The following is a 25,242-nucleotide window of genomic DNA, read 5'->3' as shown; positions in this document are numbered from 1 at the left end:
CAGTAGATCCGGAGAGGTGTGGTAGGAGTGAGACACTGGGGACATCGGAATGGGCTCTGGTTCTACCCTGCAGCTTGGGAAATGCTGTGAAGACCCTGGATCCACACACAGCTCTGAGTGGCCGGTAGAGAGAGGGACTCTAGGTGTACAAACTTGCACGCTGAGCCTTTCTTTCTGTATCCTCCAAGCGAACAATTGAATGGAAACCACATTATGAGGTCGATAGGTCGGATTTTTCCTCTAACTCTGCAATGCATAAATGGACTTTTCTGTTTGGACAGGAATCATCAAAAACAGGGATGTGGGTCTTGACCAAACAGTTTGCTCATTTTAGGAGACGACCTATTTCAAGACCCCCCCCCCAATCATTCAGTTTTGATTTCTTTCTCCTATTTCCTGTCAGTTAAATCAGATTAATAAAAGTAAGTCTTTTACATCATCATGCCAATAATATTAACAAAGCATTTGAGTACCATATTCAGGGGTTTTGCAGTTTTGGTATCTAGATTAACAATAAAATTGATTTAACATTTTAGGATTCACTTTCATCATCAGGAAAATTGGGAAGTTGAAAAATTGATTTCTGAAGACTTTCCAAGTTTAAAAAGTTCTAGGACTCTATGAAACAGAATTTGTTTGTGTGTACATAAGTAATATTCAGATACTGATCCTGGAAAGTTGCAGTACTATCTCTTCTATCTTTTATCTCTTGCACTTTGATGAGTGCAAGAAAGTTCTTTCTGAAAAACTTGAACATTTGCAGAACAATGAGTGATCCTAATGAGAGCTTCCCTATAAAAAGGTCAGCCTAACCTTTTACGGTCAAATTATAAACATTAAGTGTACATGTAAAATAAAGGCACCAAGGAATTCAAAGCTGGAAGGTCAGAGAAGTTTCCCGATGTTGTATGGTAATCGTAGACTAACAAGGGAAAACCAGTGATCTGTGATAAGCTCAAAAACCATGTTTCCTGGAGAGGAACAGACTGATTTCTGTCAAAGAGAAAATATTAGAATAGCATATGGAATAGTTCACTTCAGAATACTTAAGAATCTTTTATAGTAAGAATTAATTTAAAAACCAACTAATATACATTGGATACTCTTATTTGTTTTTAAGGAACAAATGCATTACATGTATAGTTACATATTATAACCTTATCCTTTTGGCAAAAGTTCTGTATTTGTATCATACCATCTTCAAATATGATTATGTATCTCCCTAGTTTACAGCCCCTCATGGGTTGATACATGTGAGCTTAGTCAGACCCCAGCACATCTTTCTAGTAAAATATTCTTCCCAGCAGAGTGACTAGTAGATAATATGTAGGAAAGAACTAGGTTTTGAGTCAAATTCATAATCATTTTTCACAACAGAAGTCCCCATAAGCACATTAAGTTTAGAATTTGGGCAATACATAAAAACACAAAGTTTTTAATGAGTTGCCCAATACATAAAATTTGTATTATACAAATGGGTAATACACAAATTTTTTATTGTTTTATTATTTTTATTTATTTTTAATTTTTATTCATTTTTTAAAAATATATAACATTTTTATTTTATGTGTTGAGCAATATAAAAAATTATTTTTTAATTATAAGCTGTGAAATGATTATTTGGATGCTAGAACCACAGCCTGTCCCATAGCTATTATGTGGACATTTTCTATGGCCTGGCCCTGGCGACAAGCCTCTGGTAACAGGATGCCCAGAGGTCTCCTGAGTCCCTCCTGTGGGGACCTGGGGGCTAATGAAGGATGATTTGGGGGCCTGACATGAGAGCTCAGCGTGCTCCAGGAAAGTGGGAGCAGAGACTGACCAGCAACTGTTAAGTGTCTTTTGTGCAGCAATTAAAGTTTTCCTCTGACCAAATTTTATATACACGAAACATTTTTAAAAGTTCAACATAAGGAATGACTCATAATTTAGTCTTTGATGCAGAACCCAGGATCGGTTTCAATAAGTTCTGATTCAGACAAATAAAAATAGGGCAAACATGAGAACAAGAATAAAAGAATTCAACGTTTGTAAAAAGTTGTAAAAGTAGAAAGATTAGAACTATTTTACTCAAATAATAATTGCTAACTGAAAACACTTTTTGTTAATAACCAATCCACAAGAACCCTGATGTTGGTTTACATTTTTAGTAAATTTCATTGGCTAGAATAGCATTTCAACCATTTTCAGCCAGCGTATGAATTTTCCAAGAAGCTCTACGATGTTGCCAAACTCATTCTTTTAAGTCCAGCCATTGGTTAATTACCCCCTTGATTATAATGGCTCAATAACTAAAGATTTTTTTTTAAGGCCTTTAGTTTTATTGCCCTCTTTTTTCTTAACAGCAAGAGAATTTCCTGGATGGGAAACTGAGGACAGTGTCATTTGGGATTAGAAAATGGGGAAGGAAACCATAGGCAATTATTTGATAGATTTTAACTTTTTCTTCAGACCAAGTTTTGAGCTCGTCAAGTTCAAGTATAGGGTTACCCTCCTCTGTTGCAAGACTGTGTTTTACAGGTTAGTATATACTTTACCTCATTCTTTTACTCAGAATTCTATAAAAAGTTATGAGATACATGACAATGCAAGAAAGTAAGACCCATCATCGAAAGAATCAGGTCCAGATATGTCCTAGACAATGGAATTACCAGACAGATATTTTAACATTTGATCTTAAGTATGTGGAAAGGCAGACAACATGTGAAACAGGGTTTCTGTAAAGCCACAAATGTGGCCATACAAACTGCAAGGCCTGAAAGATAAGGAGCCCCAGGGGACCAGGGAAAGGCAGAACCAGGCACATATACCTTCCTCACCCAGACCTCTCCTGGGCTTGCCAGGCTCTTGCCATCCTCCCCCTGTATTTTTATATACTCCAGTTTACTCACTTAGAAAACCTATCTTCCCAACTCTAAATGTCCAAATGTTAAATGCTATCTCATCTGTGAAATATCATTCTCAACAAGAACAACAACAAAATCATAATAACAGCTAAATTTGTTGAGCACTTTCCGTGTGCCAGGCACATTTCTAAACATTTGACGTGTGTTATCTCATTTGAAATTCACAAAAACTCAATGAGATGGAAAATATTTTATACTTATTGCCAGAGTTTTGTTTTTTTTTTTTAAACATAGGCTCTGTTTTTACCACACCTCTAAATGAAGCCTTTTGGAGTGGTTTTCCACTGTGTGCAGAACAAAGGCTAAATTCCCGGTCTCATCTTCAGGGACTTTGGTAATCTGGCCCTGTTACATCCTACCAGCCTCTGTCTCTGACATTCTACACCCAGTGCTACAGTCACATCAGATGTCCTGCTATTTTTTTTGCACAGGCCATAATACTTTATATACCTGTTCTTTAGGGAAACTAATTTTTCAGCTCAAAATAACTTTCCCCAAATTACACTTTCATGTCTTAGTCCAAATGCCATTTTTATTCATCCAGTCAATTTGGAGATACAAAGATGAATACATCATGGTCCTCACACTTGAAAATCTTACATTCTAGAGGTGATACTGACAATGTGAACACTTACTATATAGTATGAGATACTTTTCCCTATCCTCAGCCGGAGAGAATCAGTGCTGCTCTGATCCTATACCTTATCCAGGTACTCATTTCTGCCTGATTTTTACCTGTTTTCCCACTAATTTGTAAGCTCAGTAAAGTAACAGATACACATCATTACTCAACAAATGTTGGTTAAATGAGAGACTTGGTTGAATGAATCAGACAAGCCATACAGAGCTTTTAAGAAAATCTTTGCTAATCCAAGCATGCCATATAGAGCCCTGATTCAAACATTTTCAGAGAGATGATTGCAAATAATATGGTCATGAAAGAATGCCCCAGGAATTTCCTGTCCTATTCATTAGAATCATGTAATGAGTCTTTTTCTCTATATGATGCTATAGTTATTGGGAATGACTTCATAGAGCTGAAGTCTAAATGGTGTGAAAGCAGATAAGAGTACAAGGTTTGGAGTTAGACTCATCAGGGATCAGTTAAGGGTTCTGCTAAGATATTTAATCGGAATGCGATCTTGGACAAGTTCCTTGACCTCTACAATGTTTAATTTCTCTCTATATAAGATGTAGACAAAATATATGTCTTGGTGGTTTATGAGGATTAAATGTGCTATTATGTTTAGAGGAGTGCCTGACATAGTAGTGTTGAAGAGCTACTAATAATCTTTACTATAAAAAGCACCCTGCTGATATAATGCCAGAAACTCTATATGCTATTTTTTCTCGGACACTGCAAGTTTTATATGCAGCTATGTGAGACATAACATTTAGTGACTAAGTGAAATGGCAAAAGCTCACAACTATTGCCAATTATTTAAGTGATTTGGCTTTTTTTTTTAAGTTAAGAGGCCCAGAATGATAGATGATTACACAATCTAACACAATATCTAATTAGAATAATTATACACTCTTTGAAATTATAAAGTAAAAGGATTATATAGCCATGGGAAAGCATTTGTCTTTTCTATTTTTCTGGTTCCCTTTAGGTGAATTAAGGATGATAATAATTATCCTTATTTTCAATGTCAAGTGTAATGTCAGCTCTGTTTCATTGTTTGTGGGGAAAATATGATAAAGTCTTTGGGGAAGAGAATTAGCTCAATATTTATAAAATGTGGGGGATATGTAAAAGTATAATTAAAATGCCAAAAATTGAAGAATTCTATCTGATTAAAGCAAAATGGAAACATCGTTTACTTACGGGATTAAATAGCTGTTTAGAAGGAGAAATAAAGTAAGTAATGCCTTTTAAAGCATAAGTAGTTATGTATTTTGGCAATGAGTTTAATGAAAATTTTCATTACTTTTTTGTGATCATAAAATTTTACAAAGCCTTGAGGAAAGATAATTTGTGAAATGTGTGCTTTTGTTTTGCTTGTGTAGAAGAACAGCATAAGCAAATGTATGTTCGTTTGTTTTTAACAGTTTAACATAGACAAAGAGGCTGGGGACAGGCAGATTTACCACCGGTACTGCATGGAGCGGGCCGCTGTGCATTGTGCTCACGTGTTCACCACAGTTTCTGAAATAACAGCAATAGAGGCAGAACACATGCTGAAGAGAAAGCCTGGTAATTATTATCCCTGAATCTGTCACCTATCTTTCTGTGCCAAATGACATTAGAGTATGAGGATTTTGTATTCCTGGCATTAAAGTTGTAGCTAGAGAAGAATTGCATTCACTGTTTTCTCCCAGATCTTTACATATATTTTAATTCTCAATTTTGGTAGGTTTGCAGTGAAATCAACACTAAGCTACACCTGGAACATAGTAAGTGTTCAATCTGTGCTTGTTGAATAAATGAGATATGCTTGAAATGCCCTAGGTGTGAACTGCGTTGTCATGATGACTTGGTATGTGCAAGCAAGCTGAGTTGACTCTTCTCTTTTAAGAACATGAAAGCCGAGAAAGTGTCAGAAATTTGTGTGAGACTATCCCAGTCCTACATCTTGTAACATTGCCTTGTCTGTCCTGTTTGGTAGAAACTCGTTTTACCTCCCAGGCTGCCTTGCAAATTTTTCTGGGAACTATCCCTAAACCCAACCAGAGTTGGCAATGCAAAGCAGCATGCTCATAAAATATATCACCTGGCCACAGATGATTGGTCCAATGGTAGACACCTGGCGTAAGCTGGGCCAATCAAAATGCTCCCATTCAAATGAGTGTCTGTTTGCACACTCATATTATGGAATGTCAGCTTTGAAGCTTTTGGCAGCATCCGTTTTTCTATTCTGTTGCACTTGATGCAAAGAAAGTTAAACTACAGTGAAGTGCTGTAAGAGGCAGAAACAGACAGAGAACTTTTTACGAAGGTTCTCCACAGTGATTCAGACCACGTTTTAAAGTCATTCTTGAGACCCAGCTTAGTCTTTGCCATGAGACACTCCAGCATTCTATTAATAGCATCCTCATTATTATACTTAACCCAGTGTTAGTAGGTTTCTATTAGTTGCAACCAAATGGTGCTAAGTAATATATCCTTCCTGCTTAATTCTTCTGGTCTTGTCTCTGGTTGTCTTTCTTTCATATACCAGTTGAATGTCTAGAGGAGGTATTTTAAAGTGCTAGACTTATAAAAACAAAACAGAAAAAGAATCCAAGTAATCTGAATGACAGCTGCATTAAGATCGTATGGTATTCTTTTTTCTTTCCAAGGATTTTCTTGGATTCACTTAGATTGTTATTCTCATGCCATTTATAGGTGTTTACTCCATCAATATGCTCATTTCTTTCTTGGTTCTTCCTTTTCTCCTGTTGACAGTATCTTTTTCTGAGCTTACAAAAATGCTTTATTTTTTTCTGTTCTAAAATGAAAATTTCTCTTAAGGCTGTTACCCTGTCAAACATGTATACAATCTTTTTCCTGCTGCCAAGTATCTTGGAAAAATAAACCATAGTTGCTACCTCCACCTACTCAATAGTCCCTTGGACTTTGGCTTCCAACCTCCAACACTGGCCTGTAATTGCTTTTCCCCCAAATCACCAAATTCAGGGTTCTCTACTTTTTTTTGATGTTCCATGACATCCCCTAGCATTTAAAGGTGATGAACACCTCTATCTTTCCCTTACTTTTCATGACATGGCACATTCTGAGTTCTCTCCAATATGAATCTTCTCCAGTGCCTCTAATAGTTTTTCCACTTTTTGCTTTCTCCAAGATTATATGCTGGGTCCTGCTTTCTCTATATACTATTTTCTTAAATTTTTGTCTTCTTAGAGATATAGCTACAGAGTAGTGGTGGTCAAACTTCATGCCAAAAGTTTGTGCCAAAATGCCTGAACTCAGTATCGAAAATGATTTTGTGTTGAATATATGATACTAGCTATGTGACACTGTAAAAGTTACTTAAGTGCTCTGTGCCTTTTCTTCATAATGTGGATGATAATCCTATCTCTTATCTAGGATTGTTGCAATGATTTAAAGAGATAACACAATGGGAAAACTCAGGTCCGTGCCTGGTCCATTGTAAAGGAAATGTCAGCGATTATTATTTTGTATGGATCACTGACTAGATTTTCCCAAGTTCTTGCCTAGCTAGCTACCCACAAGCTAGCTTCACCTGAAGTTCTACCAAACTATAAACACTGCGGTCTAGTCCACTTCAGACCAGTGGTAGAGTCACGTGGTGGCTCTGATGGAAATTGTGAAATCTCTGAACATTTTGTGGTTCCAGAAGGTCAATGGACTTTTGGTAGATCATTAAACATACAAACTTTTCCAAGAGCATTTGGGGGGAAAAAAAGCATTATGTAGTATAACTATGACTTTGTATTCTCTAGTTCCTCATGGAGGTCTCCCCAGTTCATAGAATAACCACAGCTACAATGCTGAGGACACAGCTCCAGAGCAAGAGGCAAATGTTCGTTGGTCAAATGCCTGCATGCGACCAGATATTTTTTAAAGTATATACACACTAATTGTCAAAGACCCGTTTATTACTGTATTTTTATGATTTTACCATAAATTTGACTCAGAGTAATTTTTGATATTGAAAAGGTGATATTTGATTTAAAACATGGAGTGAAGGCAATATTATGAATCTATTTATTACAAATACACAGCTGAATACAGCATATACCATATATGTCATATGTGCCTTTTTTTCCTATTTGTCATTTGCCCTTTAATATAGTTACTAAGAGTTTTGCAATTATTGATTTTTGAGCCCATGCTAATATCTTAATATGAACTTTAGCTAGTACTATACTTGAGTCAATGTTTTTCCTTTGTGTTGGCATTGCCTAAGATCAGAAAGGTGGACAACAGTGACGTTGTCTTCTCGGGAATATCAGCAAGAGATTAGTAACCAATGTTGTTTCAGGGAGAGGAAAAATTGGGGGAACAGAAGTAGAAGGGAGACTTTTCAAGGTATATATTTTGAATTTTTGAAATTGAAATGATGTGAGTATATGACATGTGCAAACTAATTAATTCCATTATATAAACTAATTAATTAACTTTGCTAATTAATAAAATTAAATTTAGAGTAATACCAACTACAGAGTTGAACACCTCACAAATTGAAGATACTCTTACTAGTGTAGTAAACATTGAGAGAATAATTTTAGAAGCAATTCATAATGATTAAATTCTATATAAGTATTTTTATTCTAGAGACAAAGCTACAATTTAAATTATGTAACTCTGTAAGAGTGTCCATATAATTCCATATTTATCAACGATGCATTAAAACATGTTTTCAACCTTATTTCTTAAGTGGAGAGTAGTGAGCTAGAACCAGCTCATACTGGCTTGCAAGAACCAATTGTTAAACTTCAGGAAATGCATGAGTTGGTATTAAATACAACCATTATTAAAAATTGAATGATATAAATTTACAATTAAACAACTATATAAATATTCAAAAGATATCATTTCTTGATTATTTTACTGTATTTTACTATGATGTATATTCTTAGGTCATTTATACATATGTGTGTGTGTGTGTGTGTGTGTGTGTATTTCATATGTATGGTAGAAGTACTATAATGGTGTTACTGTACATCTCCTCCCAACTCTGCATTCACTTTGGTAGCTTGAAGTCAGTCATGGTGGGAGTATTTACACCATGGAAACAGGCAAATGCTATAAATAAAGTCTCTCTCTCCCTCTCTCTCACTCTGTCTTTCAGGGGGTGCTGTATGTGAAATTTTACTAGCATACCATTGCATTTAGGCCTGTATGTGTGAGATTATTCTGCACTATAAATATGGATATTAGAAGACCTCATTGACCAAAATATTTAGACTAATAAACCTAGATAATTAATTTCAGGGCACACATCTTTTACTCTTGATTGTGAAAAAATTTAGAAAATTCCAAAGGATTCAAGTCACAATCAACTGGTATCCACATACATCCTTATCTTTCTATTATACATCTTTTTGGATGATATAGCTGCATGACCCAGTGGATAAGGGTGGAGACTTCAGAGCCAGGCTGCCTTGGTTCTAAATCCAACCTCTGTTACTTTGTAGTTACTTGACCTTGGGCAAACATCTTAACTATCTGTAGGCCAGTTTCTTCATCTGTAAAATAAAGACAACAGAAAGAACTTACATTATAGAGTTTTTTGAAAATTAATATTTGTCAGATACAACAGGGTCTGGCACAAAGTAAGCCCTATATAAATGCTATAAAAAGATAAATACATTTTAAGAGTTAATTGTCACACTACCTAATCACACTACACAGTTCATCTAGGAATTATTCACATTATTTTTTTATTTTTATTTTATTTTTTTTAATTTTTATTTTTTTTGAGACAGAGTCTAGCTCTGTTGCCCAGGCTAGAGTGCCGTGGTGTCAGCCTAGCTCACAGCAACCTCAAACTCCTGGGCTCAAGCAATCCTCCTGCCTCGGCCTCACAAGTAGCTGGGACTACAGGCATGCGCCACTATGCCCGGCTAATTTTTTTCTATATATATTTTTAGTTGTCCATATAATTTCTTTCTATTTTTAGTAGAGATGGGGGCTCACTCTTGCTCACACTGGTCTCGAACTTCTGAGCTCAAAAGATCCACCCGCCTCAATCTCCCAGAGTGCTAGGATTGCAGGCGTGAGCCACTGCGCCCGACCAGAATTATTCCCATTAAAGCTTTCGCTGGAAACCCCAGCTACCTAAAATTGACTCTACTGTGGCAAGGTGTTTAAAAGAGTATAACAAATGGCCAATTACTTAGAAAAACTCATAAAAATCAGTAGTTTTTCTTTTCTTTTCTTTTCACAAGAAATTACCAAGAAGCCTCGGTTGATTTTGTGGAACCATTTCAAGAGAATAGTCAGTTAACTATAAAAAGCAGTCGGTTAACTTTAAAACTATAAACGTCAGTTCAGAATGATGTGACATGCTTATAATTCTAGTTTAAATCTCTACTACGAAAATCTCCATTGCCATGTGCTAAATTTATTGACATAGCTTCTTTTTCTTGCTTTTGTTTTTATTACTACTACATGTGATAGTCTATATATTCAAGTCAGTAGGTGCTTTTCATCACGTGCTCTGAGTAGTGACTCTTTCTTGTCACAGACCAATATTCAGAAAAGCAAGAAAGCCTTCCTGCCTCAGCAACAAAATTTTCTGGGAAGAATGAATCAGTTGTATTAGAAATAAGAAATAGAAATTAGAAATATGTGGTCGCCTTTCCAATTTTCCAAATGCACAGATTTCCCACACACTTGTGGAAAACAAGATCGCAGGGAGCAGACACAGCAAATGAGGAGAGACTACGTGAATTCTGCTTCTACTTATCAGCTGTGTGTTCATGGACAGGTTCCTTAACAACTCTGTGCCTCAGTTTCCACCTCTGAAAATGCAGATAAGAGCACCTACTCCATTACCTTCTATTTGGTTGTTGCAAGGATTAAATGAATTACATTGCAAAGCCATTAGAGCAGTAGCTGGTGCACAATGAGCAATCAGTAAATGAAAACTATAATTATTATTATTATTGATATTGGTTAAACTGTTTCATTGTACCAGTCACTCATTGTTATTTTGGTCAAGTCCTCTGTTTTCCTAATTCAACCAAATGACTGGATTCTGAAGTTTTATGAATTTTAAATTCTATGGTAGCCAGAAACTAGAAATGTTAATAGACATCTAACTTTATAAATTTAAAAAATACTTTTTTCTATAATGGTGCCCTTTCTCAAAGAAAGTTTTCATGATGATTTTGTTTTGCTTTTCTAGATGTAGTTACTCCAAATGGCTTGAGTGTTAAAAAATTTTCAGCAGTGCATGAGTTTCAAAATCTACATGCCATGTACAAAGCCAGGATCCAAGATTTTGTTCGAGGTCATTTCTATGGGTATGTTTTTCTATATATATATATTTTTTTTTTTTTAAATTAGCATGTGATTTTAGGGATCTTTGGTTAAGAGAAACTGGATTGCTAAAGTAAATGTTTATCTTTTCCAGCCCCCTTCTTTATTTTAACAAAATTCACGTGTACATTTTGTTGCTGTTGCTTTACTTCATTTGCCACTGTTTTGTTTTGTTTTAGTCATCTCGACTTTGATCTTGAAAAGACTTTGTTCCTTTTCATTGCTGGAAGGTATGAGTTTTCAAACAAAGGAGCTGACATCTTCCTAGAATCTTTATCCAGGCTAAATTTCCTGCTGAGGGTAAGAAAGCTCTAGAACATGACACAGTGCTCTTGTATGGAGGACTTGCTTCTGTGGGAAGTGAAGCACTTTCTGGAGTAGTTTTCAAGAGATTATATAATGTTGAAGAATTAAAATGATAACCTTATTTTAAAAATGGCTTTGGCCTTTCAATTTACATGTTGGAGTTGTCATATTGTTTACTTGTGTATTTGTCTATGTTGTCAAAAGTATGTTTTTAAGAGACCCTCAAACTTATCCCATTATATGTGCTATGTCATTATAATATCCCTTTTCCCCCATGTGAGTTTGTGATATTGAAAAATAAATGAGGAAATAGGCAAATGGAGAGCAAAATATCACTTTTTTAAAAAAGGCCAATGAAGATGTAGCTTGGGTGTATGACAATAGGTGCCCTCATACTGAACCCTGGTGTTACACTTAGCCATCTAATCACAGGCAGCTCTGGCCATTGCCATCCTCCCCCAGCTGAATCCGGCCTTCACAGTAACATGTGCCACGTGGCTGGCAGCCAAACAGGACAGCTCTAACTCTACAGAACGGGGCAGACACATACAAACTTAGTTCCCCCAACCCCCCAGCCATACCTCCTCCCTGAAATTGAGAGTCTCAAACTGTTAAACTAGGAGATGTCCCACCAAATGAAAACATGAAGGGGAGAAAAGGAGGCTCTTTTCCAACAATGTGGAGTCATTTTTTGCTCAGGAAGGTGGGGCTGAAAATAAGTTCCCAACTAAGCCAGCAATAAAACGTGTGCCAATAGAAGCAATAATAGCAAATGGTACCATGTCATAGCTATTGATTGAAGTTACTGGTTTATATTCTAATCTCATTACATAAAAATGTTGAATAATAAATAGCAAGAAAATATTCATAGGAGACGAGTGTAGAATTACAACCTTACTGAGATACTGAGACAATCTAAACTTTCTCAAGCTCTGTACTACTCTCCAGTCAAATTTTTATCATGGACATAGATTTATCCTTACCTTAGAGCAGACATTGTACCAAGTATGCTAAAATATTTACTAAAACCACATTAACAAGGAAGCAGTACATTAATAAAAACCCAAGCCTGCAAATTAGAACTGAAGGCCAAAAAGATTATTCTGGAATAGTCTTATTTCATATTTCAATAGATATATGTATCCATTCAACAAGCTTTATAAATGGATTCATGACTACATCAAATATATATCATGTTTAGGGACACTACTAATAAATTTATTTGTACAATTATTAAGCATTCACTTTATTTTTAGATGTGAAAAAAAAACCTATTGCTATCATACTAGACATCAAAGATAACCATACTTGGAAACGTTAAAAGAAGGCATTCTCTTTTCATACAGTACATTTATTCTTTGATAGCACATTGGCTATTACAGGGGTGAGTTTCCCATTCTATGACTTACGTAGATTTCCTCAATGGACTGTCAGGCCCCAGAGTGCAAAAGCCACATACTAGATGGTAAAGTGCCCCACACTCAGGAAATAGTCTATCATTTACAGAACACATGAACATTCATCTATTCATGGATTTAAGTGAGTTTATGCTTTCACCTCCACAGCTGATTAATGTCATTTCTTTCTGAGAGATGCTAGGCCAGTGGTATTTGTGGGAAGAGGAAAAGAAAACATAGATTTTAGAGTAAAAAACCAGCAGTTTATATCCCAGCTTTGCCACTAACTTGTTACAGGAGCTTAGACAAAATATTTACCCTCTCATGCTTCTCTTCATATTGATAAAATGAGGAGAGTGATATCTGCCATACACAATTATTATGGACTAGATTAAAGTATGTATTTAAAACACCCCAGCACAGAGCTTGCTACCCCAAAAGTGCTCAGTATATGCTTGTTCCTTTACTTTAGGGCTAAAAGCCAAACTGCAACATCATAAGAATCAAGACATTTAACAGAAAAATGTAAACAATCTATTTGTGCAAATCAGTGTGAAAAAGCTAAAGAAGAAATGAAAAAGAACAAACCAAAACTAAATCTTCATTACATTTCCAATGTGAAATTTTAAAGAACTAGTTTTGCCCTTGTTATGGTAGCTCTCATTTAAGTTATTTTTTAACCACAGAGAAGCACAGTGATTTCAATAGCAATTGTTATATATTTTAGATCTATGGTCCCCAAGCCCCAGGCCACAGCCTGATACCAGTCTGTGGCCTGTTAGGAACCGGGCTGGGCATCAACATCTGAGCTCTACTTCCCGCCACCCCACCATCCCCAATGGTCCATGGAAAAACTGCCACGAAAGTAGGAATCAGGGACACACAGCAGAAGTGAGCAGTAGGCCAGCAAGCTAAGCTTTATCTACATTTCTAGCCGCGCCCCCATAGCTCACATCAGCGCCTAAGCTCCTCCTACCCCCCCACCCCCAACCCCTTCATCCCGTGAAACCAGTCCCTGGTGCCAAAAACGTTGGGGACTGCTGTTTTAGATAACCCATGCCATGAAAATATTTTATGTCTGAAGTTTTAAACTGTTAATTGACAAATGTTTATTGAAAGCCAGATCTAGATTAAAATTGCTGAAAAAGTCTCAGGAAGGTGAATATAATTTCTCTGTGAACCATAAATAGATTTTTTTTTTCCAGAATAGGATGGGGGTACAAACGTTTTGGTTACATGATTTGCTTTTGTGCAGTTTGAGTTAAAGTTACATGTGTGCCCATGACCACCAAGACAACATACATTGTACCCATTAGGTGTAGATTTACCCCCCTCCCACCTGCTTGGTTTCCGTTGAGTTTTACTACCATATGTGCACATGGGTGTTGATCAATGAGTTTCAATTTAATAGTGAGCATATGTGGTATTTGTTTTTCCATTCTTGCAATACTTAACTTAGAAGAATGGTCTCCAGTTCCATCCGGGTTGTTACAAAAGCTATTAGTTCACCACGTTTTTTATGGCTGAGTAGTATTCTGTAGTATACATATACCACATTTTATTAATCCCTCATATGTTGATGGGCACTTGGGTTAATTCCACATCTTTGCAATTGTGAATTATGCTGCAATAAACATTTGAGTGCAAGTGTCTTTTTGATAAAATGATTTTTTTTTTCCTTTGGGTAAATACCCAGTAGTGGGATTGCTGGATCAAATGGTAGGTCTACTTTTAGTTCTTGGAGGTATCTCCATACTATTTTCCATAGAGGTTAATCTAGTGATATTTAAAAACACTACTTTTCAAAGTTTAAGGTCCATCTGTTACATTTTTTAAATTTTTGATAGCTGACTCTGTTGTGTTTTCTAATCCCTCATCAGATGCATAGAAGTGATGTCACAGTGGTGGTGTTTTTCATTATGCCTGCCAAGACAAATAATTTCAATGTGGAAACCCTGAAAGGACAGGCAGTGCGAAAACAGCTATGGTAATCTCCCATCCTATGAATGTTCTCAAGCAATAAGCGTAAAGGGATTTTTTTTTTTTAAGTGCACGATCTCTGATGTATCTCCTTGAACTTTGTTTTTTCTTTAAGATTATTATAGCACAAATACTGCTTGGCTCTCTACTCATTGTGCTACCAGTTAGATTATGTAATGCCTATAACATTATAGATGTTATACAAACTTTGAGATGAGCTACCCAGGAAGGAGCAAGCCTCTGCAGAAAGTTTTCAAGATAGGTCAAAAATTTTTTTAACTTTTTATTGTGGAAACTTAAAAACTTATGTCAAAGTAAAGAGATTGGTACAATGACCCTTTGCGTACTCGTAGCCAATATTCAACAATTATTAACTAATTCCCATCTTGTTATAGCTATACCTCTGTCTACTCCCCCTCCCTGTTCTCTACCCTACTCTGATTATCATCAAGAAAATAATTTTAAGCTTGTTGGGCTGGTCAGAGTGTTCTATTAAAAGCTCTGGAGATTTTAACTTAAGCTGAATTAGCAAATAGTAAAATAGCAGAAGAAGCTATAAAAAAGAGACCTATAATTTCAAAGAATGTTGACAAAACACCAGCATTGCCCTGACAAATAAAGATTAAAAATTTGTGATACTGTTTAAATTGTAAATCTTTCCATTCCAAACAGGGACATTGCACACTCTGTGAAGGAAAAGTTTGGAAAAAAACTCTATGATGCATTATTAAGGTAGGTGCTTGGAATACTTAACACTTCAAAGATCTAAGTCTTCACTATTCAAACTTAACAACTTAGACATTATAATGTACTTATTTTGTTCCAAATATAAAGGAATTACTAGCCTTTGAAGACGTGTTGTATCATGGGAGTGGTATTTTATCGTTCATTTGACAAAACTTGTAAACAGCTGGTAGAAATGAGAACACACTTATATTTGTAGGCAGTTTCTAATTCAGTGGGGAGCTCATTAAGGGTTAATATGTCAATCTGAAGCTGAGGGAGATTTCATGAGACTATTTCAAAATATATATTGACTTAATATATGAATATTAAATATAATGTATTTATATATTAAATCTGTATTAACATGTTTACTTTATTAAAACATTAAAATAAATAAAATATTAATATATAATTTATGTCTGATGATTAGGAAGCATTGAATTAGTGCCAGCTGTTTTTGTTTTTATTATTAACATTGTTTCCCCCACAGAGGAGAAATTCCTGACATGAACAATATTTTAGATCGGGACGACCTAACAATTATGAAAAGAGCCATCTTTTCAACACAGGTAATAAGAAAAAAAGTGCCCACTATTTCCCCTCATTATTCAAATCAATCTACTTCAATATTTTAATTTATTGGAGTGTGCTAATTGGGAACATTTTTAGATCTGATAGCTAGAAAAGACATTCTCACGTAGTCACTTAAATTACGATTTTGTATGTTTTTTCATGGGTGGTTTTAAGGGCTCCTTTTTAAAATCTCACGAAATGTCTTTCCACTCACAAAATTCTTTTGAAAGCAGTACATCCAATTGAAAAACTGTGTATAGTGTAATAACAACAAAAAAGTCCTAAATATTTCCAAAATTACAGAATTTGAATTACAGCAGAGAAAATATGAATGTTTGTCAGTCAAGTAATATTATTGCAAACAAAGGTAAAACACATATGTTAGGCATGCAACAAAACTCTTGTTTTAACAAGGAGATATCAGGTACTGGAAGATAGCTCTGCTAGAAGAAACCAGTAAAGGCTGTCTTGAGTCAGGATTTCAGGACACCCTTATGTTCCAAATAAGTTCCAGAAGCAGTCATGAAGTCCAAGCCTTTCATATAGTGGCTGCAGATGAAAAGCAAAAGCTGTTCACAGTAGGCAAAGGAAATTTTTCAACCCATTATCTTGAAACCACAAAACTTAGTCATCATCATTCCTGTCATCTCAAAAGACTGATGGCATAAAGGTTGGGTGAAATGTCAAGGACCTATTGTTGAAATTAGTCACACTTATTAATTATTTCCACAACTGACATTTCCTTCCCTCTCATTCAGCGACAGTCACTGCCCCCTGTGACCACTCACAACATGATTGATGACTCCACGGATCCCATCCTCAGCACCATTAGACGGATTGGACTTTTCAACAACCGTGCGGACAGAGTCAAGGTAGAACTAATCGTTTATGGAGGGCACATCAAAATTACGTAGAATATATTTTCTGACAATTTATTAGAAGGCTCCCTTAGTTGTTTTGATGCCTACCAGAAATATTTTAAGTATTTCTAAAAAGAATTAATCCATATTCTTGTCTTCGGTAATTAGCATATAATGAATATTTTTATATCATTCTTGAAAATTGAAGCATATTCATAGCTTTAAGTTATAATTCTAGCGTTCAATTTCATTGTACAATACTGTCCCATAAGCATAAGGAAATGACTTGATTTTTAATAATACCAATATATTTTAAGAATTACTTAGAATGAAGGAATCACTGATATTAACATGAATTGTGTTTGTTTCTTCCCCGATAAAGTTCAGCTTAAGGGGATAATATGGGAAGCTTCTAGTTTCAGAGAATGTGGCTAATGACGCTTTTATGTAATTTTCTTTTGACTGGAGTTTCTGTGGTGACTAGGCACAATGTAGTTGCTGAGGGCATTTATATGACTAAGACCTGGTTTCTGCCACTGTGGAGCATAGTCTCCAAGATGTCTACTGAGGGCATGTGATGTTTCAGCAATGGTTCCAGGTGTGGATGACGGTGATGAACATGTGAACAGATAATTGCTTATCTCTAGTTAATTCCATTCGCCCGGGTTCAAGATCAGTTGCCATAGGATTTACCAAGCTTTTCAAGGCCCCCCACTTTCCCTCCTTTCTTTCACTTTTAGCAGATGAGCTAACTGAGAATTTAGTGGGTTATAAACTGCCCCCCTCTCCCCCGTGTCCCTCCATGCTGGTCTCGAATACAGATTTTGACCTATTCTTATTTCTTTTCCTTCAGATTCTTAGGACTGTTCTAGGATCTCAATCCCTCCTACATTTGTGGTAAACTTGCCCTATCCATTTACCCTCTCTTCTCTTATTGGTTTATTTCTTAACACTAGTTCCTTCCCTTGCTATCTACAAATATTCCTTAAGTTTCTCCACTTTGGAAAACAAACAGAAAACTTTTCCTTAACCCTGTTCCCCTGGATGTTTTCCCTTTTCTGTTTTCCTCTGCAAAACTTCTTCTTCTTTTTTTTTTAATTTCAGCTTATAATGGGGGTACAAAAGTTCAGGTTATATATATTTCCCGTGCCCCCCCATCTCCCTGAGTCTGAGCTTCAAGCGTGTCCATTCCCTAGACAGTGCACATCGCACTCATCACGTAGGTATGCACCCATCCCCTCCCCTCCCCTCCCTCCTCCCTCCCCCTGCAAAACTTCTTAGAAGAAAAACAGTCTATTCTTAAATTCATTTCTCATGTTTCATTAACTCCTTGATATAGGCATGAGTGGATGTAGTAGAGGGAGAAAAATTAAGAACCTACTGCAACAGTACAGTGGGAGATGATGAGGGTCCCTTACAAAGGCCAGAAGTGCTGGAGAGGACAGAACAGTGGGAGAGACCGTTGCATGCAGAAAAGTTCATACTTGGTGATCAATGGACACTGGGAGTGAGAAAGCAGGAGAAATCAAGAATAATAGCCTGATTTCGGTATTTAACCAACGCTTTCTAAAAACTGAGGAAAGTCTTTAGCAGAAGCTGGTTTGAGGGTGACCCTATGAATTCAATTTTTGATGGTCTGAGTTCGAGTTACCTCTGAGATATCCAGGTTCAGATGTTCAATAGGCACTTAGAAAACATAGGTCTGGGGCTTACAAGGCAACCGTGAAGGGAGGTGTTGGTGAATGGGCAGTAGTGGAGCCCAGAGAACGATGACCCTGACACCCTCAAAAACCAGGCTGAATGAGTGAAAAACCTGGCTACCCAAGGAAACCTCAAGATATAAGAGGAGTTCAGAGGAAGAAAAGTCAAAGTCAGGGAGAGAAAGAAGGAACAAAGAATAAGAAGAGAAAAATATGTCAGAAATCAAGGTAGGACAAATATTCACAATGGCAGGAAGAACTCATGATACAGCATTAAATAACACAAGGAGTTTATAAATTATTCCGTGCTGTGCTATCCCATTTATTTCAAACACACACACACACACACACACACTCTTACACATTGCCTTGTGTCATAGAATTATGAGCAATTTTTATTTTCTGTTTTGTGTTTCTGTATTTCTGAACTTTCTACACCTAGCACACCTCCTGTAATAAGTTACATCCCTTGAAATGCAGGAACATGTGTATCAAGGGTGCACCATCCCTCACATTTTTCGTAGGATTGGATCCACAGAGCCTTGTACCTCACTGCAGAGCGTGTCAGCACTGCCTTGGCCTCGTTCTAATATAGTTTGCCCTGATCCTTCTCAATTTTTTGTTTCTTGAAAGGTAAGAGTAGGGGCAAGGGAAGCCTCTTATTTCCCTGCAGATTTCTGTTTTTGTCAGAAAGTTTTATGTCATACTTATATCCAAATCTGTGGATCTGCCTCTGAGGATCTGTCTGGCGCCTGGCACATGTTAGGTACAATAAAAATACAGATGGAAGGGAGGGTTGGGAGATGGTGAAAAAAAAGAGGGATGGGTCATGAGGCTGGCAACGGTTCCTGCATCCTTTGCTCTTGGGAACGCTGAGGCTGGAAGGTTCTTTGAAATTGGGAGCTCTGAACCAAGAATGTTTTGCTGATCTATGTTTAAAAAATTTTTTTTTATATCACGGAAACCATTTTCCAGGAATGAACAAGTACCTTATTTCCTAAGCATATTAAACACTTTCATGCCTCTGTGTCTTTGCTGATGTCATTACCTCTTTCTGAAATACCCTTGTCTGTCATTCTGACAATTCCTTTGGGATCTAACCTAAGTCATTATTTCTCATTATTTCTTTGCACCTTTCCTTACTACACATTCCTCTCTCCAGACAGGAACACTTGTTTTCTTATCTGCATTCCCAAGACGCTGTATCTCTACTGCAATCATAGGATTATCACATTCCATTGTATTTTTAAAACTTTTATGTGACCATTTCTTTAGAAAGACGATGAGCTCTTTAAGGCAGCAATCTTGTCTTGTATGTATCGTCTCAGTTTGGGTTCTCTGAGCAGCAGATGCCAAGTCAGTATTAGATATGCAAAAGACTTCTTAGGGGAAATGCCTGTGCAGGATAAAGACGTTAAGAACAAGAGCAGGCAGGGAGATGCAGGTCAGATACCCACGAAGAGAGAGTGGGAAGGAAGGAAGGTGTAGGAAGAGCCAGAGACCACAGCCCAGTTCTAAAAATGTCTCAGCCTCTCTTTTACTTCTTCTCTTTCTCTCGCTCTTTCTTTGCAGAATGGAAAGTCAAGTGTATTAAATAAAAAATTAGAATTAATAAAAACTAGCAAATATACAAAAAAAATACACACAGCAGCAGCACTTGCAGTGACTCACAAAGCAGAAAAGCAGTGGTCCAAGACTATTCTATATGGCCTGCCAGTTAATGGAAGAAAAGAAATACACACACACATACACTCACATGTATACACACAGAAATAAAAACAAAAATAGTTTTCAACAGTACAATCTACAGCTAACACAAATTCAGAATTATTTCACAAAGCTTCCTTTCTTTCTTTTAATTTTAAAATGTTAAGGGGGTACAAATGGTTTTGTTACATGGATGCCTTTTATAATGCTTAAGTTGTGACTTTTTGTATGCCCATTACCGGAATATTGTTCATTGCACCTGATAGGTAGGTTTTACTCTTCCCCTCTTCCCCTCTTTCTTGATTTCCTATGATCTTTACATCTCTTTGTGCCCATGTGTGCCCATCAATTAGTTCCTAATTATCAGAGAGTACATGTGGTGTTTGATTTTCCATTCCTGAGATACTTCACTTAGGACAATGGTGTCTAGTTCCATCTAAGTTGCTGCAAAAGGCATTATAATCTTCCTTTCTTAATACAAAGATATCTGATTTTTGTGTGTATGTGTAAAATGATTTACTGTTGACTTATTTTAAATATATTAGTGTTACTACATACAACTTTTTCCTGTATTCAGCAACTTTTCCATTCTCTTTTACCTTCACGTATACCTTCCACTTACCAAAATAGTTTCCGGTTAGCAGACAGACGGGTGCCTTGTTCTGCGGGCAATTGAATGCAACAGTTTTAATAGGGATTCCTATTAATAGCCACAGTGATTCCCCAAGCAACAGTTGCCCATTAAAGGAATCACCTGTTGGGCAGAAATGGGTTGGCACTGGTACTGGTCGATGTCAGTCCTGGCAGATGTAAGAACAGCTGCCGCAATAGATGCAGAGGGGAGGCAGCTGGGATTGTCGGTCAAGATCAATGGGGCCAGCATCTCTTGAAGGAAATCTCAGCTGTATTTCCGGGGCTGCCAGATCTATAAAGAAGGCAGCAGGCTAAGTCCTTAAAGACTGTAATGGTGATAAAATAGTCTCGCATGCATAGAATTGTAAGGATTCAATAAAAAATAGGTGCTGCACTAAACACAGTACCTGACACATCATCAATGTATAATAAATATTAGCTTTTATTAGTACTTAGGTCAGTTCCTGGCACATGATGGGTGCTCAGTGATTTTTAGAAGAGTGTGAATAGAGTTTGGTAAGAGTAGAAGAATGTGGATTTATCTTTTCCTGCAGGATTGATAAGATGTTTTATAAAAAAGATGACATGTTCGCTAGATGGTGATCGATGAGCAGTAGTTCATCGTGCACATTATAGGAGAGAGGGCTGGCCAGGCAGAGGAAAAAATAGATGAAAAGGCACAGACATATCAAAGCACGTGGCTTATGGAGGGTGAATGGAGATGGAAGTTTGTCTCACACAAAGTATGTTTATGCAGTTCAGCTCAGGAATGTTTTGAGATGTTCATTTATTATCGTAAAACAATCACACACAAAAAAAGAAATAAAAGTACAGTTCTTTCTTGACATTTAATATATACTCAAAGCAGTGAGAGAAACTTTCATCTATTCAGAATTAAGTGTTTTACTTTATTAACAGAATTCCTTAAAAACTTGACAATAACTTAGGCCTGTAATAATATAAGTACCTATTTGATCACTTGCTTATTTTTTGAACTCTATAGAGTGGTTCTTAACTCTCAGAATACATTAAAAAGTTTTTGATGTGAATGTCATATTTGATTCAGCAAATATTGTAGATTATTTTGAATTTGAATTTGCATTTGAATTTATCATCTGTCCTGCCTTAGAGGAAAGCCCAGACTGCAGATTTCAAACCTTGACCCTGGGCTTTGGAAAGCAAACTAACTTCCTGGAACCTTGTTTTCCTTCTGGGATAAATAAAGAGTCAGACAAGTTTCTGTTTTAGTTTTATTTTGTTTTGTTTTTCTTTTCCTACTGATCTAGGGCCTGCTGTGAGCCAGGTGCTTTGCTGCGGGCTTTTGTATACAGGATCTTGTTTAATCCTCTCTGTAACCTTGAGCTGACCTCTAACATCCCCTCGTCATCCCTGGGCTTTGGCAATTGGCTGTTTTAGGGCCAGAGCAGCTGTTTTCTTAATTTAGTTGTGATGTCATTCTGTTTGGCTGGGAACAAAGTGAATGAGCCATGGCATTTTCATGTTCCAAAAGGGGCTTTGGAGAGTACAACTTTTCCCAAGCTTGTAAATCCCAAAGTAGGCACAATGCTTTCCAAATCCCCCTTTCTCATTCTTTGCCAAGGAAAGTACAATACGCCACCAATTTGATGATTGCCCAGATACAATATCTGTGTCTTTTGTCTCTTTTTCTAGTTCAGTACTTTGCACATAATAGAAACTCAAATCATGTTTTATGGAAGAAAATGTTTCATCCATTTTTACTTTGACATTTTGTGATTCATGTGATTGAATAAATCATCATTTTTGGTACTGGCTTTGGACATTTTATCATTTTATTTCTTCTTAAGTTTAATTTATCACCTATTTATAGATCCACTGAGATATAAATAATGCTTGTAATATCCCTGTGGATCAATAGGTTAAAACTCTCCATTAAAATGAAGCCTTCAGACTATTTTCTGTCTTAACACTCGGCCTTATGATGAGATTATAATGTGATAAAATCAATTTGAGATGAGTAATTCATTGGCCCTCTTTATGTCTTAGCTTCTGTCTAAAATTAGGAAAATGAGAATGTCTACTCTACCCATTGCACAATGCTAAAATTAAATGAGGAAATATATGTGAAAATTATAATATTGTCTTAGGCCATTTCGTGTTGTTATAAAGGAATATTTGAGACTGGATAATTTATAAAGGAAAAAGTATATTTTGCTCACAATTTTTGTGTTTGGAAAAGTTCAAGATTGGCATTTGCTCAGGGCCTCCAGCTGCTTTCACCCATGGCAGAAGGCAAAGGGGAACCAGTGTGTGCAGAGATCACATGGTGAGAGAGAAGGATGGCCGGGCGTGTTGGCTCATGCCTGTAATCCTAGCACTCTGGGAGGCTGAGGCGGGCAGATCATTTGGGCTCAGGAGTTCGAGACCAGACTGAGCAAGAGCGAGACCCCATCTCTACTAAAAATAATAGAAAGAAATTAGCTAGACAAGTAAAAACATATAGAAAAAATTAGCTGGGCATGGTGGTGCATGCCTGCAGTCCCAGCTACTCGGGAGGCTGAGGCAGGAGGATTGCTTGAGTCCAGGAGTTTGAGGTTGCTGTGAGCTAGGCTGACGCCACGGCACTCTAGCCAGGGCAAAAGAGTGAGACTCTGTCTCAAAAAAAAAAAAAAAAAAAAGAGAGAGAGAGAGAAGGAGAGAGAGAGAGAGAGAGTAGGACAAAGGCTCTTCTTAATAACCAGCTCTCAAGGAAACTGATAAGAGCTAGAACTAACTCACCGCCAAGGAGGCATTAATCTATTCATGAGGGATCCACCTCCATGACCTAAACACCTCCCATTAGGCCCCACCTCCAAAATTGGGGGTCAACTTTCAACATGAGATTTGAAGGGGAAAAACATCCAAACTATAGCAAATATATAAAGTTTTATGCAGATGTTGTTATGATTATAGTCAATATCCAAATTAGGGTTTTTCTTCAAATTATTCTCTTTGGAAGAATATATACTTATTTCATGAATAGAAAATGAAAAGCATACTGTGCTTGTTATAAAATAGTTTCTTTGTCGTCTTCTTTCTTTTCCCCTTTCTTTCTAGAAGAGTTTTAAAGCCATTAGGTGGGGCAACACAAGGCAGATGTCTGCACTAGAGTGGGGAGGGTGCTGTGGTCATCCAGAGAAAGGCCTCAGAGCCCAAGTGGGCTGAGGAAGGTCCACGCAGTGGGGGGCAGCCTGAAGCAGGTGTCAGAGCCAGAGTGGGGTGAGGAGGCCATCGTGCATGTGAGGGAGTGGCAGTGGAGCGGGACGAGTTATGTAGAGGGGACTGACCCCGTAAGTTAAAAATTAAAGATAACGGAAACCAGGAGTAGAGGTGTGTGTGTGTGTGGGTGAGTGAGAAAGAGAGAGAGAGAAGGTATGTGAGTGTGTCTGTGTGAATGTGTGTGTATTCTTCATCTCTGTCCACTGAGAGGGCCTGGGGGAGAAAACAGCTGAATAACAATGAGCACACCTAGCAGCCAGGTCTTGGTTTCTAAATACCATTCTTTACTAGGGCTCCATTGGAAAGGAACTCGGGCTCCATTTGGAGAAATGGTTGATTCTAGGTCTGTGGCAGGTGAAATGCAAGATGAGCCTGGAACTTCCTGTGTCAAAATCAAAGAAATGCTCAAGGAACAGTGGGGGCCTATTAAACGTATACAGAAACCAGCTTGAAGGGGCTCCTGCTGGCCAAATAATGGAAAATTTGAATATCAAAATAAATAAGGATAGTCATGAATTACAGCGCACTAAATAACATTAACCTTTTGAAGCTATGTGAATATCCCATAAGTCTAATACAAATATTAATTAATTAAACTGCTATACATCCGATAAAGGGCTGATAACCAGAATCTACAAAGAACTCAAGCAAATCAACAAGAAAACATCAAACAACCCATTAAAAAGTGGGCAAAAGACGTGAACAGAAACTTTTCAAAAGAAGATAGACTAATGGCCAACAAACACATGAAAAAATGCTCAACATCTGTAATCATCAAGGAAATGCAAATCAAAACCACAATGAGATATCACCTAACTCCAGTAAGAATGGCTTTTATCAAAAAGTCCCAGAACAACAGAGGCTGGTGAGGATGTAGAGAGAAAGGTACACTTACGCACTGTTTTGTTTGTGGGACTGCAAACTAGTACAACCTCTATGGAAACTAGTATGTAGATACCTCAAAGAGCTAAAATTAGATCTACCATCTGATCCAGCAATCCCACTACTAGGTATTTACCCAAAGGAAAAAAAGACATTTTATAAAAAAGACACTTGCACTCGAATGTTTATAGCAGCACAATTCACAATCACAGAGATGTGGAAACAACCCAAGTGTCCATCAATATATGAGTGGATTAATAATGTGGTATATGTATACCATGGAGCACTATTGAGTCATTAAAAAAAAAAATGGTGATCTAGTATCTTTTGTAACAACCTGGATGGAACTGGAGACCATTCTACTTAATGAAGTATTGCAAG

General features: G+C 36.9%; 1 protein-coding gene across 2 annotated transcripts in view; it reads left to right on the top strand.

Annotated features, from left to right (window-relative positions):
- Positions 1-25,242, top strand: part of GYS2 (glycogen synthase 2) — a 62,924-nt gene that overhangs the window by 21,436 nt on the left and 16,246 nt on the right. For both annotated transcript variants that reach the window (XM_069491218.1, XM_069491217.1), the window contains 7 exons: positions 4,959-5,103; positions 10,727-10,844; positions 11,040-11,160; positions 14,444-14,550; positions 15,216-15,275; positions 15,760-15,838; positions 16,601-16,714. In XM_069491218.1, coding sequence (XP_069347319.1) covers positions 4,959-5,103; positions 10,727-10,844; positions 11,040-11,160; positions 14,444-14,550; positions 15,216-15,275; positions 15,760-15,838; positions 16,601-16,714 — 744 coding nt within the window. The remainder of the gene's footprint in view (positions 1-4,958; positions 5,104-10,726; positions 10,845-11,039; positions 11,161-14,443; positions 14,551-15,215; positions 15,276-15,759; positions 15,839-16,600; positions 16,715-25,242) is intronic.

This window comes from Eulemur rufifrons, chromosome 16 (genome assembly GCF_041146395.1).
Source record: "Eulemur rufifrons isolate Redbay chromosome 16, OSU_ERuf_1, whole genome shotgun sequence".
NCBI classification, from domain to species: Eukaryota; Metazoa; Chordata; class Mammalia; order Primates; family Lemuridae; genus Eulemur; species Eulemur rufifrons.
Note: the sequence above shows the minus strand (reverse complement) of the source record. Positions and strands in the feature narration are given on the sequence as shown.